The following is a 17,282-nucleotide window of genomic DNA, read 5'->3' as shown; positions in this document are numbered from 1 at the left end:
AATTGCTCGGATAAATCATTCTGACGTGACACTAAAAAGATCAACATAAAGTGTTGATCAAAAGTAGCAGCAAACTTTGCTCTTTACAGAAAACTTTACGGAAAAGCTAGTGATTGTAACTTTTATCTTTGGGGCATCGTGAAAGTTTTTGCTGATGATGTCAAACATATAAGCAACATAATGTTTGGAGAAAAGTAAAATACTAGGAAAGTTTTGCATTACCGAGATCATTGCCATTATCGATTTCTGCAACATATGTGCCTTCATTGAGCTTTCGTTGTAATTCTAAGACTCTGGCTAAAGCCAATTGAAGGTATTCCTTTGTATTTGGATTCTGTGGGAAGATGAAACGTGTACTCGGATATTACATGAAGCAAAAGATCAATAGCGACGTTAAGTAAATTTTTTACGATATAGATTATTTCACTTTCAAAATGGTAGATATATATAATATAAATTCTACTTGTTATTAATATGACAATAACTTAATAATTTAAAAAATAAGAAGAATATAAACTTTATCTTTATTTTCAAATCATTTAAAGTATAAAAGGAATTATTTTGATATATTATTTTGATATTTTACATTTCATGTAAAAATCTAAAATATAGCATGCGCATTTGTGTTTGTTAGTATATGTATGTGTGTGTTTGGCTTCTATCGCAATCGAACCATTTTGTGGTTAAACTTGCTACAACAAATCCGTACAACAAAAAGTAAACTATCAAATGCAATTGCATTGTGACTTTTTATATAAGTTTAAAGTCAATTAAAATATTTTAAAATTTTTGCAAATTTTTGAGTAATTACATAAATCTAAAATAATAAACTTTTTATTATATAAGGCTGTCAAAATTTCATAAAATTTCGATTATATCGAAATTTTGACAACGTATATATACGGAATAAAGAAATTTATATAAAAAAAAAAAAGAGTTTTTACCACATTAACCGCAAAAGTCTGATTCGAGAGGCTACGCTTGGATTGCTCGCTTCTAGTGAATTGTTTTCTGAATTGTCTTCGCAAATTTGCACAAGAACTTGAAACTAAATTCAATTTTCATTTTATAATACGATCGAGCAACTCTCAGTTAAATGCGATGTTATATCACTTTTTAAGTAGAAACAACTATAATAATTACGGACAAAGAGTGATTATATAAGCATTATTGAACTTTATTAAATATTCCGATAATAGATAACAACTTTGTCGATTCCTCTTATTACAATAACTCTTACTAATTTTTCATTCAAATTGTGACTTGTGTATGCTATTACGCCTTATTGGCAATAAGATAATTGATAAATTCAATTTACCGTATATTGCGTGATTCCTTTTGTTCTTTTAGCGTCACCGCCAACGTCTTCTAAACAAGGTGCCTGTATACGTTGAATAAGGTATTAAAAATTTTTATTAAGTTATATATTTTTAAATAATATAATTATCTGCTTTTCTCTTCTGTCTTATAATGTCTTACTGAAAAACCGTTTGTGTATACATCCTATACTAGGTAACACATTTTATTCTAAGTGATCTATACATCCAATACTATAATAAATATTCTTTTATTATTTAATAAAACTATTGCTATATATATTGTATATCCGTTGTTATTATAAATATCTTACCGATGAACATCTCTTCATTATGACTTGATTTAGCACTTGTCCACCTGTAATCCAGCGAATATAAAAATTTTTTATATTAAAAAAAAGTCGCATCCCCACCCTCCTTTAAATAATCGCAACAAATAAATTTTTGCTAAAAAGTTGTTTCACAAAAAACAGAGAATTATTCCAATAAAATCTGTTTTATTCTGTCTATCTACAAAATAAAAAAAAATCTGTCTATTTTTCTCAACATTTTGCATAATATTATCTACACTGTCTCGATTATTTAATAAAAACGTATAATAGCGATATGTTATATTGTATGTCGATATAATACATTATAAACTAATATTATTTGAGATAATAGCTATTGTACGCCTTCGTATAATATCCGTTTTGTTTCAATGTAATTGTTTTAATGTATTGAAACTTAATCAAGTTAATTGGCCCTGTTTCCAACTTCGATATCTTTTACGTCAAATATTTCTAAGAATCTATAAATGTTATATTGTTTCAAAATATTATTTCAGATAATATCTGTATTCTCCTTTACAAAGAAAGGAGATAAGTACAATCTAATTTATCTTTCATTAAATTTATATATAATAACATTTATGTGTTAACGACAATAGGATAAAATTGACGGGAGGTTTGAACGGATAGGTTCAACAATATAGCTATAGAGCTATAAAGTTGGCATCTGTACGGATGGTCGTCTTACAGCGTCGTCATCTAAAAGTAATGATATCGTGATACTCACACGCCTTTGCTTCCGTGTACAGAAACGTGTTTGCAAACTTTGTTCCTTAATCCGGATCGGTTTTCCGTTGTGCCACGCTTCGTTATCGGACGGACGCTGCCGGAATGTTTCGAGAGATTCTCTCTCACTCGTGAAGGCGCACTAATGATTCCTTTGTTGCGCGCAAAGTTTCTTCGATAAATTCTCGCGAAAAAGAAGAGCTTTTTTTCCGCCACCTTTTTTGTACGCTCTCTGTACGTTGTACGACGCGCGAAGAATTGTCAATGAAAACGACCGTTGATGGTCGATGGTCTAACAACCCCCTCACTTTCACGACCGTTGCCGAGAAAGGAGAGAGGGGGGGGGGGGCCCATGTGCGCGAGGGAGTTCGTCCATTTCTACCATCGGTACCCTTCTATCCGCTGTTTAACCGTCGTGTAAGGGTCCGAAAGAACGGCAGATGCAAGACTCCCCTCCCTCCCCTTCCCTGCGCTCTACCCCCTGCGCGTGCCCTGTTGAAAAGAATGGACGAGCGTGGCACGTGCGAGCGGAGTTTCACATTGATTAATTTTATTCGACTTGGAAAATGACGTTTGACGAGTGATGCTTTACGTATGTATATGTTTTAATAATAAAATTTTTATTTGCACGAAAACAAGGAGACAACATTGTTTATATGTTAAATTATTGTATATATATATAGCAAGTTGTCTTTATAAAGTTCACAAGCCACATAAAGCATATGTGGAAAATGTATAAAATAGCTTAAAATTAGGCTTTCTTATGAGATGTACAACGCATAAGCGACGTACGTACACAGGATATTTCGAAACCAGCAGTTCTTTAAATGTTCTTAATCGATTTTTATTTAAGTAAAAAATATAATAATTCCAAAGTTTTGAGACATCCTATATATAAAGAGTGACATAGAGTATCTAATATCCAGTGCAGACATTGATGAGATTTTTTTATTATTTAAATCGCTTTTAAAATACTACTATATCAGTGAACGGAACGCACATTATAAATCTAATTTAGATATAAATAATCCTACGAGAAAAAATTCACTAAATAGAATTGTACTGGCTAATGGCTAATGGATCGATCAATTATAGCCTCAAATTCGTTATACTATAAATTTTCGAGCGATAGATGGAGAATTTATTTTTATTCAATGAGTATATTTAGATATATTTTTATGTAATTAAGAAATATAAAATAAATGTTAAAACTATTTACAGTTAATTAAAGTATCAAGATTTGAAACGAGTCTTGCCTTACATCTGTTTCGTATTTTTATGCTTTTTTCGTCCATATAATACTCTTATAGAGAGTAAGATTTAATTTAATTCTGTGAGAGTCAGCCCTCTTACTTGTAAGAAGCGTAACAAAGAGGATAGGGATCTCGTTGTACTTCTTACAGTTTTATCTTTTTCTAATGGCTAATCGCTTATTTATTGCATCAATAAACAAAGTTAGCTTTCGTTGTTTTTCATATTAAATGTTTTTAATACACAAAGGAATTAAATATTATCAATATTATAATTTTTTTATAGAAGATAAATTTTTGATTCTTTCAAATACAAGAAACGTATGTAAAGATAAGAATTGCTAATTAATATCGACTTGATTGAGTAGGAAATATACATTGCACACGTATAAGTATTTTAAAAGTACTGCTTTACATATTTCATATTTTAATAGTAGAAAAAATAAATTCTTTTATATATGATTAATTTTTTTTTCGCACTATTATTAAAGAAAGGAAATTCTTTTCAAAAAGCAAATTTTCTTTTATCAAAATTAGATAAATATTAATATTTATTTTGCAAAAATAGAAAATGCGAATTTAAATGAGTATTATAGTTTAAATCATTCTTTCTATTCAGTGCATATATATTCATTCATTCTATTTAGTACATTGACAATTCCACCCCTCCAAAAAAAATTATAACATAGACTATCATGAAGTCTGTTTTGAAAGAAATCTTTCTTTGGAAAAGAGGCAAATTAAATTCGCAAATACATCATATGTAAAAGAAATTGTCTGAAAAGATGTTAAGATAAATTGCGTATATATACACGCGTATAATTTCAAATTAATCTTTTTTTTTTAAACGTGAAAAAGTTACAAGCGGGCAATTATGATTTTTGGAACTATTGTCGAAATATTAATTATCTGAATAGAGTCTTCGAGATCTATCATTGTATCTTTTCGTATAAAGCCTTTTGTGTAATAGGCAATTGTTTTGAGAAAGCCTGTCTGTTTTGATCATTCATTATCAACAGTGACTGCAATTGCACTCACACTACAATTTTCATCCGTGTTTCTTTAAAATACTAAGATGTTACTTACGAAAGTAACTTTCGATCGTTGGGGATAGGTTTAGTCGTTTCTACGCTGCCCATCTCGAATATCCCGGTCGAATTAAATTCTTGTGTACGTCTTCGGAAGGTGGAACGGAAACTGGTCTCGCAAAACGTGCCCCGCATATCACCCCGATATTTTTGGGAAAAGCCATTGTCACGAATTCTGCCTCTTTCTATTCGATTTCTACCGCAGATGCCAGAGCCACCCGGTAGACAGAAGCATAGATACTTATTAAATCTATATCAAACAGAAAATGATGAGCACATCGTCAGGATGTTTCTAAATGGCAGGTTTTTTTCTATACGTTCAGTTTGTCAAATATAGATCTACTATCTTGTTCAGATAATGTTATCACAAATTATGTCAATTAAAAAAAGTCTGATAATACTTTCATGCATTGGAGTATAAGACAAATTTAGAAATTAAAAAAATTTACATATTAATTTTTACATAAAAAAAATCCAAAGATCATATTTATATATTTATTAATAATTATGAAATAAGTTAAAACTTTAGCGATATTCAGTTATAATTTTGATGAGTGTGTGTTTTTCTAGTTTTATGATCAGAAAATAACACGCGAGGATTATACGCGTGCTTACCTTTGACGAAACGTGCGGCTAATTAAGTATAGGGCTATAGGATTAACGCAGCTGTTGCTGAAACTGAGACAGAAACCGATTATCCTGAAGGTGTGCCAGAAATTATCATAGTCGTCCCGCGACGTGGGGGAGAAATGAAACCACAGCATAAATACGTGATATGGTAGGAAACAAATCACGAAAACAATTATGAAACACATCACCATTCTGCTCACCTGTCATTGCAGCAAAAAACAAAATCATCAATATAACGATGTTTCGACAAGAAATGAAATATTAAATATTGTTTAATCGTGCGAGGCATGCTCTTTACGCTTTGGTGTGTAAGAAATTTGTAAAAAATTATATTTTCATGTACCCTCCTGCGCGCCCTTATCTGTTCAAAGCGATGATCGGGGAGTTCACCTGGCATATTTCTGGTGGACAATGCTAAATGCCGTGCCATGCCCAAATAGAAACCGGCTATCACGCATAGCGGTATCGCGTAATACGCCAAAAATTTGAACATTACTATGCCTTTTTGATAGATTACACCTGTGTGATAAAATAGCACGTAACACGATGCCTACTCGTTGCGTTACGTCTTCTTATCTTATGTCTTGAGATATACATTATAATGTTAACAAAATTTCAGATATAAATTGAAGCTTCAAGTGACTATTATTCAATGAAAAAAATGACAAAAAAACACAAAAATTATTAGCTAGTAATTTGTCATTAATAAATCATATCGGAGAGAAAATTTTCCAACAATATTTAAAATATCGGAGATGATCTTTTCCGATAGATAAAAAATAAAAATTATTATATAGATGATTTAAAACGATATAAAATTTAGGCATTTCTAATTACAGTTACTAGCAACATTCATGATTGCTTTTAAGATGGGCGTACTATGTCTTACCAAACTCCTCGGGAAAAGGGCTGCAGATTAATATGCTGCGGTTTCCTTGCAACGGTATAGCCGGGACGTTGGAGAAGAGCGCGGCGGGCATAGCTAAGACAATCGCTAAGACCCAGATAAGGCATGCCGTTAAAATAGTTAGTGGTTTCGCGCTTAAACCCGCTATGTGGCGACGTATGGGGTTCACTATAGCACAATATCTGCGGAGAGAATCGTGAGAAGATGCGAGAGTACATTACATTTTATAAAAGGTATAAACTTACTTATTTTGGAAATAAAGTATTCAAGGCGCCCACAAACAACTAATTGATTTTTGTATATAAATTACATGTCGGATCGTTGCGCATTGTCATTCTTATCTAAATTAACGTTGAATTTGAGATTGAAATAATATTATAAAATTAGGAAACAATGTGTCGAAAATGTAATTAAAATTATTTCAATGAAACATATTGTAATTTCATAAAAAAATAATGACCCTTAATTTAGAGCACTCAATTTTATATGAAATAATCTGATGATGTTACAACCCCTAACCTGATGTTACAACCTATAACCTGATGATGTCACATCCTCACCCATCTATTGATACGAGTTACATCCTACACGTTAGTTATTTTTAAGAGCTATTTTATGCTCAAATATATTATATTAAAATTTCATTTAGTCGCCTGATTAAATGAGTTAAATCAAGTTGCGGATATTCATCAAGTTGCGCAATGTCATCCCGTTAACTGTGTCTAACTTCTTGATTTATCCTGCACGGCGCAATAAGATATTTACCTTTCGGCTGACAAAGCCGCTAGAGTAAATACCGATACGCCGATTGAAATATCCTTAGCGCATTCGGATAGTTTACAGATAGTTAAGCCCCATGGCCACGATTCGATTGTGTAAAGAATAGACGTAAAAGGTACGCAAGTCACGATCACCTGTAACAAAGAATTTCCGTGATTGCTTTAGATTTAGCACGAATATTTAAATGGTATTATAAAATGTATTTACATATATGTATGATAAATTATCTGGACGTAAGAGAAGAAGAAAAATCGTAAAAATATAGTCGAGAAATATAGCATAAGTTTTCTCTGTGAATCTTGATTTCTTATAAATCAGTTTTCGTATAATTAAAAATTATTTATAATTTATAAATTTTCTTACAGAATATAAAGCATCGTGATATATTTTCTCTCTGATTGTAGAAAACATAAATATATTTTTATATAGAAATTTATTCTTACGGAAAGAAACATTTTGACTGTTCTCTCACTCATACATCTTTTTAAAGGAAATGTATTATTTGTATTATTCTTATCTTTTTATTGCAATAAAGAATTATTTGCTTTAAAAGATTTATTTGTCTTGAGATAGGAGTATCGATAAGTAAAGAAATCATAATAGCAAGATGCTCACCAACAAATCGCCCAGGGCTAAAGATAGGACGTAAGTGTTTGGTACATTTCTCATATTGGCGTGGCATAATAGGATAAGAACCAAGATACCATTTCCGGTTACACCCACGATTAGAATTAATGAAAATACTGCTGGCACGATGTAAGTTTCGGGTCGTTGGTCATACGGTACGTAATCTAAATCATATCCTTCTTCGATGCTTATATTCAAATTATCATTTGTTATAACCATTATCTGTAAGATAGAAAGTATTCTTATCACCAATATTTATTTATCAATGTACGATATAAAATAGCAAAAATCAGAACGGTTGCAAAATAACAAAAAGAAAACTATATTATATTATTTGTGTTAACGAAAACTGATAAAAACAAGCTAGTGACGCGAAAATAATTTTTAATTTCTTCTTTTCTTCATATTGATTAACAAGTATAATTGCAGTTCAGTTCAAACATCAAAAATATCGTAAATGAAAAAATTAATGGGTTGTCGTAACCTACTTTTCTTGCGAATAGTAATAAAATAATTTGTATGAGCTAAAATATGTTCTTTAGCAATAGCTATGCTATATAAATATATATCTTATGCATTCTGTATAAAAAACGCGAAATACATATAGTCGATTTAATATAACATAATAAAAAATGTTGGATTAAAAATGATAGTGATAAATCTGATAAATGGAACGCAATCTCTTACAGAATATATGCAATTTTTCGTCTTCGAAATGTGACAAAGCATAATTAAAATTTTTTATTGCCATTATATATATATATAATTTATACCTTTTCTCATAATATTTCTATCGTAGATGTAATCACATATGTAGTGATCAAAGATAAAATGTCAGGGATAATTAAAAATGAAATTATAAAGCATCAAATTATATCGTCATTTTAATACAAGTTTTATAAAGAATCTATATATCTTTTTTGTTTTATTAAATATCAAGAAAGAATATTTAAAAAATACTTTTAATATAATTTATTTTGTTTTATTATAAATAACATTAATCTTAAAAAAAAAAGAAACACACGAAACAGTCAAAAAATGATCATATTTATTCGTTCAAATATTAATATTATAAATAAAAACTTAATCTATTTATTATAAGTTTATTATAAGAAAAACTCTTTGCATAGTTTATCCAATTATTTTATAAAAGAATCTAAAAAGATGCTTTGCTTTAAGTTTGCCTTGTACCATGTACGCTTATTATCGTGCGGATAGAGAGAGAGAAAGAGAGAGGGGGAGGGAGAGGGGAGAAAGAGAGGAGAAGGGAGAGGGGGGAGGGAGAGAGAGGAGGAGAGAAAGAGAGAGAGATTTAATATTACGATCGTATGTTTCCGCAATCTACGAACTATCTATGTCTCTTTTCTTATTGCAGATTCTTTAGCAAATATAAAGTTGATTTGTTGCTAGAAAAAGTATTAATTATTGCTACTTTCCTACGTGCGTTGTAAGTTAGATTCGCTGTTTCTCAATTGTTTATAGCAACAATAGAAAAGAATAATATCTCACTATTGAAACAATATGAAAATTATAACACACGAAGGAAAAAGTAATGCATAAAGTTTATATTGTATATACCATTGTATAAATAGAAACATTTAAACATAAAAAAATATAATTGAGAAATTATGTTTTAATAATAATATTATGTTTTTTAATAGTTATATATAGGGAAAAGTAAGATAAGCCGAATTTTTTAAATCAAATGGCCATATCTCCTGCATTAAAATTAAAAAAAAAAAAATGTTTGGACTTTTACATAAAGATATAGATAAGATGCTTCGAAATACTCATGATACAAATAAAATACCAAATTTTTAAATATAAAAATTAAGTATAAAAATTTGAAATTTATTAAATTTTTTACGAAACTTGATTTTGATCCCTTTTATTCCACTTACGAGGTAAAATGGATCACTCTATAAAGTAAAATAGACCAGGCTTCGTTTTTTAATATGAAAAGAGTACTCAAAAGAGAACCCACCATCCCCCCATTTTAAAGCTACTTCAGTCCTGGTCGTCTGTAGACTAATAAAAATTATCGTGATATCATTGCGATAATTACAACTAGTTATCATCGTAGTGATATATTGTTCTTATCTTTAAGAGAAAATAAAAAAAGCAGTTGTAGAAAAATTTAATCTCTCTCTTGCTGGATATAAATAATTAATCATGAAAAAAAATATATTTTCAAATAAGAAGATTATTCACGACTATTTTTTCGATAAATATTGCCTTTTAATCTAAAATTGGTGAAAGTATAAATTCAATTTGCTTCTGTCTTCGCGCGTTTTCGCCATGCTTCTCACCATTATATAAGTTTATTTTCAAGTAACGAGATCCTTAAGAGACGATCGTTCAGCCCTCTCAATATAAGCGTCAACATATAGCGCAACACGTTCGAAATTATTCCATCTTCGAATTTCAAAGTTCTAAAGTTTCAAAGTCTGTAATTTGCGAAGCAATTTAAATGGAAAATACTTTGATCATGGCCGAATAGTTCGATTATTTCTTACATATTTTATTGATTCGCTTATGTATCCTTTATGGATTTTATTATAATATGCACGCGCGCGCATATCTCAATATATGAACACACACAGATATCGCATTTGCATCATTGATCAAGCTAAGATTGATAAAAATAGATATACAAATTTATTTAATTTAATATTTAATTTATTCTGAAACACATAAATATTCCTCTGGTCATATAAAATAAAACATAGCCTTACATATATTTTATTTATAATAGCTTTTAGTATGCATTAAAAATTATGTTTATATCAAAATATATGCAAAAATGTGATTTATCTTTTAAAATAGATTAAAATATATTAATTGGAAATATTAATATTGATCTAATAGGTACTCACATGCGATCGGACGGGGTATACTAAAATGTAACTTCAATTTTTACGTATGAATAACTTTCTATTGAAACAAATTTACTAATGTTTGAGATTTAAAGAGAGAAAAACGCTTTGAAAATTGTAATAATAACATTCTTTTCTAATTAGTATGTGCCAAGATTATTAATTTATTTCTAAAGTCAAGTTATTTATATTTTTTTATATGATAGCATTTTCTCTCTCACACACTATATGAAATATAAATTATATAAAATTGAATTTAAATAGAATGAAAATGGAATAAAAATAAACTTTTCAGATAAATATAATTTAATTTCTGTTGAATAAATTTAATGAATGCAACGAAAATGGCTATGGATTAATAACATAACATATAAATTGCATATTATAATATTTTTCTCAAGCGTCAAAATTAAAGACATTTTTGTATTAATTAAACATTATGAGAAATGTGAATTATTGTGTTGTGTGGATGTTTAATTATTAATAAAATAAATATCTTTTTTCTATAAAAATACGTTTTTGATGATAAGATAGCAAATTATTTTTTGATCGTTGACATTTCCATCGCGAAAAATTACATTTTCCAAAGCGTTTCGATCATGTGACGCATCGTTGGCAATTTTAAAGCCGACCGATTATTAGAGATCGTAGAATTTTTCTGTCTTTCAGGAGAAATATAGTAAATAGCTACACTTTGCTTTTTATAAAAATATCGTTGAAATTAATATAAATTTTCGTGAGTATAATTCGATTGTGAGTATAATCATCTGTTATACTATGTTTACATATTGGAAAATTTATTGTTGCCAAATGCAATCAACAATAATAATTATTCATACACTCACACACACACACACACACATTAGTTTTCATTAATCACAGCCTGATATTTGCGTTCATTAATTTCCGATACAATAATGTAATAACGAACATACAGATATATCAAAATTGTAATATCCTCTTTGATAAGTATATTGTATATACTAGTAATTAAAACATAGTATACATTTATTGTGATAGACCTTTCTTACTGAATAAAATAGCTTTGTTTATAACTCACACAAAATAGTCATAATTAATTATTTATTATAATATCACACAAAATGTCTTTTTTAATTTTTTGTAAGATCAACCTTTTGCAGGATATAATTTTACGTTTTCTTGTATCAAAGATAAAAATATTTTCTTAAGATTTTGTCATATAATTTACCTCGTGTGAAGTTCTAACGTAAGTCAAAAGTTTCAAAAGTATAAAGTTTATACTCGACGATGAGACCGAAGTTGAACCAATAAAATGTTGCTATATGTGTTATCTGAAGATCAGTGAAGCGAGGAGTGATTTTCAGAAGGCAAGTTATATATCAGAATATTGTTTAACCAATGAAGCTGGACTTCTAGTAAAACTTAACTCTAAAGTAAAACTTACTCTAGTAAAATTTATAATAAGACAACGCTACGTGCGCCCTTGTCTTTTGTTGTCCCTTATTCGTCTCTTTCGCTGAACTATTCACCTCGTGAGACCGTAGACGATTCGCTTTACAAAAAGATCTTGATCAATCTGTTATTTGTGTATGTGTGCGGCTATTAATAAACTCTGATATGCGCGAGCGATGAGAAGCATGGTTTACTAAAACGACTGGACGATGTTGCATACCGTCTATTTATTCAACACCCCGAGGATCGATCTTCCTCAGAGTCAAGTAGACTTCAGCTCCGAGAGCAAGCCTTTGATTATCTCCTTACTTATTATGCCGAATACATACACTTGTTACTCGCTATTTATGCCACATTCAAATGACACAAGATTCCAGTGGAATCTTGTGTCATTATAAATATGCGTCTGGCATAAATTGTATGAAAACATCTGTCGATACTAAGACTTACGATCAATTTCGCAAGAGCCTCCTTCCTGGCTCTCCGCCTGTTTAATGTACGATTATAAATAGAATTTAAACACATGCTGTTAAAATTGCAAGCAATATCCGATAACCGCGAACAAAATTTTAATGTTCAAAATCTTAAAAATTTGGGATATACAAGACTCTATTTTGGTGCAGCAAACAAAACTTTTTAAAAAACTGTCTTCTTGTATTGCTATTATTGTAATAATAATAATTATTATTATCTTAAAAATTTGATATTAAAATTGCGTGAAAAAGTTTCGCTCTCTAAAATATACTTTTTCTAGTATATTAAAATGAAGAAAAATTATATAGGTTGAACGGAAAGCTCGTTTCGTTTTTTGCTAACAGATGAAAACCGAAAAAACAAATTTTCCGTTCAACGCAATATATTATACAAGAATTCAATAAAACTTCATTTCTTTAAACAGCTTTTTAAATAATAATCTTTTGCTTTTAATAATTTTTTTAAATGGAATTAACGCGCGATTTAAATATGCGCATATTAGGTTGTACATTTCATTATTTGGTATAATAAAGAGCGGGTAAAACATTAATTATATAATTAAGCGGTTTAATCAGGAATCAGTTGCAATTGCCATTATAACAGTTGACAAGCAAATTAATTCGCAAAAAAGTGTCATAAAAAATGTAAATGCAAAACGTACAAGAATTAACATCGGTACAATTTATCGTGACGTGCGATGTATCTCGGCACGATGTATTGATTGATCAATATTGTTGTCTGCCAGCAGTAATTAACGGCGTAATTGAACGTGAAGATCAATTTTTGTATCGTATTACTCTTACGGGGTACTAGTCAGTTGCAAATTTCATTTCCGATTCATTCGTTAGCGTGCCGCGCGATAAACACACCCCCGGGATCATAATTATTTTCGTGTTTATTAATTTCGGCAGCAGCTGCATTCAATGTGTACGTAGTTGCGGTTTGTGTACTTAACGCGGTACGTCAATCTGTACCGTCAATTAAAGAGCATTCGCCAAAATTACACGAGATACGGGTTAATTTTACGGACTTTCAGCAAACTTATTCTCTATTAATAGAAAAAAGATGCATCTTTCTCGAATTGCGCTGGCTAAGAAAATGCATCTATTGCACAATGCAGCCTCTGTTAGTTTAATCTCCGGTTAGCCCTTTTATCAAGCGATAATATTTACATCTCACCTTGATTGGACAATTACTCGTAAACATCAATTAATTAGAATAATGCATTATACTTTACGTCTACGTTGTTAGTTTGCTTCTTTTTTCTTAGTTTACCAGGCGCAAGAGAGTAACTGCTTATCTTTCTTTTATTATTATTTCATTGGACATCATAAACTTAATAGCTAAGCAAATATTGACACGCTGCAAAAAGTTTTATCGTTAATTATTAACCAAATAACGTAAAAGATTTTGAAAAATTTTAATATTAAAGATTAAAAAAATAAAAATATATTTTATCTTTCTATTACTCTTTTTTAATAATAAAATAAAAATATTATAAAATTTTATTATTGCATTGCACGTTTAAAAGAGATAATTGTTACAAAAAATGAAGCAGAAATAAATTTTTATATTGATTAAAACTCGATCAAATCAAATATTAATGAAATATTCAGAGTTAAACGTTGTACAATTAAAAAAAATTAATACAATTAAAAAAAGAATTGCAATATTCTCCGCTAAAATTTTCCTCGATTTAAACGCGTTATTCTATTTAGAAGAGTTTTCCACACAGATTGATATTTTATTATCATTTTATTATCAATTTTAAACTCAAAGTTTTTTACGTCTTAAATTTACATTTATTGTTTGCACGTCGTTTCCCTTTACTTATAAGGTAACTGTAAATTTATTGAGATCTTATTAATCGCGCTTACAATAACAACTTGTTATAACACATCCTGTGAGTCTGTCAGTAAACGATGAAGTAGTCGAATCGATTCATATTAAAAAGATAATAGCATATAATTCTTAGAATAAGTTACAATTGTCATTGCTAATTTATATTCATATTTCTTATAAGTTTCTATTTTGTAGCGTATCTCTTATTCGTGCTTTTCTTTCATGTTGCGCATTTTGATGATGCCGAAAATTAATTTTACGACGAAGAATTACCGAAGAAGTACCGCTGAGACGGAGGTAGAAACCCAATAAGAAATTTTATCAAAACTTCGACAGAATGAGGTAACTTTTCCAATTGATGGAAGATATCGTGAAGGAGAAATTTCGCGCTTATCTTGTACAATTCGCGAATCGCTATGCGAAAGTGAAAGATTGAGAATTGTAGAGGAATCGATACAAACTGATGTATTTTGTTATTTAACTCTTGCTTGCAAATATTGTTTTGAGTCAACAAAATTCTTAATTTATATTTATTATTTAAATTATGTATTAAATAATTATTAATTACATCCGACAAGTACATTCAGTGATAAAAGTAAAATTAGTAACAATTAGTAAACAAAATTGATTTCAATCTGTCATGAAATTTTTAAGTGGGAAACTCATCATTTTCTTCTATCAGAAATTCTTCAACTTTGACTTCATTCTTTGGTCATAAAATAATTATATATTTGATTTAAGAATAGTCTTGTGTAAATAGGTTTGTTATAGATATCGTATGTTTTAAAATGGTTCTTACAAATTTGTTAGATTTATGATAGAAAATCGTTTGCTAATCGAACTAGTGCTTGCATGTATATAATTTTCCTGCACCTAATATTCCGCATATCGAAAAACGTGTAATAAAGAGAGAAATAGCTGAAATGTTCTTTATTAAAAAATATGACAACATTATTAACTCTCAAAAGGACACAGAGAATTTAAATAATATATACGATAGATTAATAAAGGTCGTTTAATCTTTCTCAGTGTCTCAAACAGAGAACATACAGTGTCATTATGACATATCGATTTTTCTATTTCAACTTGTCAACTATAACGCAGGTACATAATTTTGTTTATTTCATTTCTGTAACGTTGTTTATAATATTGTAATTTTAATTCACTTGATAAGGACCAAAACCATATGGTCGAAATGTTGTGATATAACAATCAAACAATAAATTGCCAGTTTAGTCATATAAACACCCGCGTCTATTAATTTTCCTTCAGTCTCGACCGAGATTAAACGCAATATCACGAGGGTGGCACGATTTTACGATTTGTCGCTTTCGAAAATTAATTCAATTCCTTTGATAGTGTTCGGTATCCTTGGAATATTCTCGACAACTTTAATCTGCGCAGTAATTTCAGAATCCTATTTTCATTGATTTTGCTCCGGAAGGAATGCGCTTCGTGCACGAACTTTAACGTTTATTCCAGTTTAGCATCGTATTTACCCTACATTGTAATTGCACTGCCGTCATGTGTACTATGCAAGAATCTAAAATGTGTTTGAAACTTTAATAGCAATTGTAATTTGATATATATAAAATAACTGTAAATTTGTCCCCTTGATATAAAGTTCAGGTATCACAGTTTAGTACGTAACCTTTAAAAAGCATTTAACGTAAAAAATGTAAAGATTTTATACCAGAGTAGTTTATTGCGGATACATAAAAAGTTAAAACATATATTTGCTCCTGCATCTCTATTATTAAAATTGTTTTTACGATCAATCAGATTGTAAAGCTAACAAGGAATTTGGAATAAATTGTTCGTTCTTACATTAGTAAATTTTGAATGATGATAAATTTAAGTCAGATCCAGGTATAAAAGACGTCACGTATCCGCTTTAGAAAAGGATTCAATATTTGATATTCGTGCCATTTTTAAAGGAAATTTATCCACGGTCGTATCGTAAGATGACTATGCCCTCGTGCGGGGCAAATCAAAAATCGATCGCGATATAACATGGACTACGTTACAATCAAATTATGCGGGTTATTTTAATGACGTAACTAACTTATTGGTACATTAGCGGATGACAAAAGACCTTAATTTATCATTATGGCACGATCGATATCCGTCTAATTGCGTTCAACCGCAAGCTTGTGTCAACTACTTCACGCTTGCTGCAAAGCCTGCTGCTCAAAGTTGGAATTTTATGAATAATGCAGTCATATGTATATTGCGTTTAAAGTTGTAGATGAATTATAATAATTTTAATTGACCAATCACACAGTTTTTAATAAGCCAACTTCTGTAGAATATGTATTTATCAAATAGAAGAATGTGAAAGTCTACAATTAATCAATCTGAATCGATAAAATAATAAATTTTAAATTATAGATAATCAGTATAGGTATAATTGTATAAGTGTATAAGCGTAATTTATTTTTCATGCCTTTACAATTTTATGTGTTGATGCACGTCGGGATATCGGAATAATATTTACAACGTAAATGTAAATATTTTTACATGTTTTGCTTCTGATGTTATTTTAAAAAATTCACACGCGAATAAATCTATCATACACGATTTTATCATATTCGTAATTTATAAAGCGTTAGCTTTTTTGCATTAAATTGCGTTAAATAATGATTATATTTGTTTCCAAAGCAACGATCGTTATCTCAGAATTAATATTTGCTTTAAAATGTTCGCAAAATCGATATTCAATGCAATTTCGCATCAATAGATAATTTTTTCTTGTATGACGATAAGCTAAACAATCTTCTCGTATGAGCTTCATATATATATATATATATATATATATATATATGAAGCTCATACGAGAAGTATAAAATGTAGAACAAAATTTTTCTCATAAAATATGTGTATGTATGTGTGTGAATGACGTTATTGGAAGTTCTATAAACCTCTCGCAGATTTATTGAGGACTGTTGCTTCTAGTTAACGTAAGATCTCGAGATATTTCTTAAACCCCTTGATGAAAAGTTA

At 29.6% G+C, this 17,282-nt stretch overlaps 1 protein-coding gene across 2 annotated transcripts in view; it reads right to left on the bottom strand.

Moving 5' to 3' along the window:
- Window positions 1–4,404: 4,404 nt before the first annotated feature.
- LOC138937682 (neuropeptide CCHamide-2 receptor-like) overlaps window positions 4,405–17,282 on the bottom strand; it is a 29,200-nt gene continuing 16,322 nt past the window's right edge. For both annotated transcript variants that reach the window (XM_070304185.1, XM_070304186.1), the window contains 6 exons: window positions 7,642–7,875; window positions 7,012–7,160; window positions 6,229–6,428; window positions 5,683–5,858; window positions 5,325–5,539; window positions 4,405–4,959 (listed from right to left, as the gene is read on the bottom strand). In XM_070304185.1, coding sequence (XP_070160286.1) covers window positions 4,704–4,959; window positions 5,325–5,539; window positions 5,683–5,858; window positions 6,229–6,428; window positions 7,012–7,160; window positions 7,642–7,872 — 1,227 coding nt within the window. In that variant the 5' untranslated portion in view covers window positions 7,873–7,875 and the 3' untranslated portion in view covers window positions 4,405–4,703. The remainder of the gene's footprint in view (window positions 4,960–5,324; window positions 5,540–5,682; window positions 5,859–6,228; window positions 6,429–7,011; window positions 7,161–7,641; window positions 7,876–17,282) is intronic.

The sequence above is a fragment of the Polyergus mexicanus genome, unplaced genomic scaffold (genome assembly GCF_030449975.1).
Source record: "Polyergus mexicanus isolate NDT 795.1 unplaced genomic scaffold, iyPolMexi1.0 SCAF_11, whole genome shotgun sequence".
NCBI classification, from domain to species: Eukaryota; Metazoa; Arthropoda; class Insecta; order Hymenoptera; family Formicidae; genus Polyergus; species Polyergus mexicanus.
This window is presented reverse-complemented; position numbering and strand designations above follow the sequence as displayed.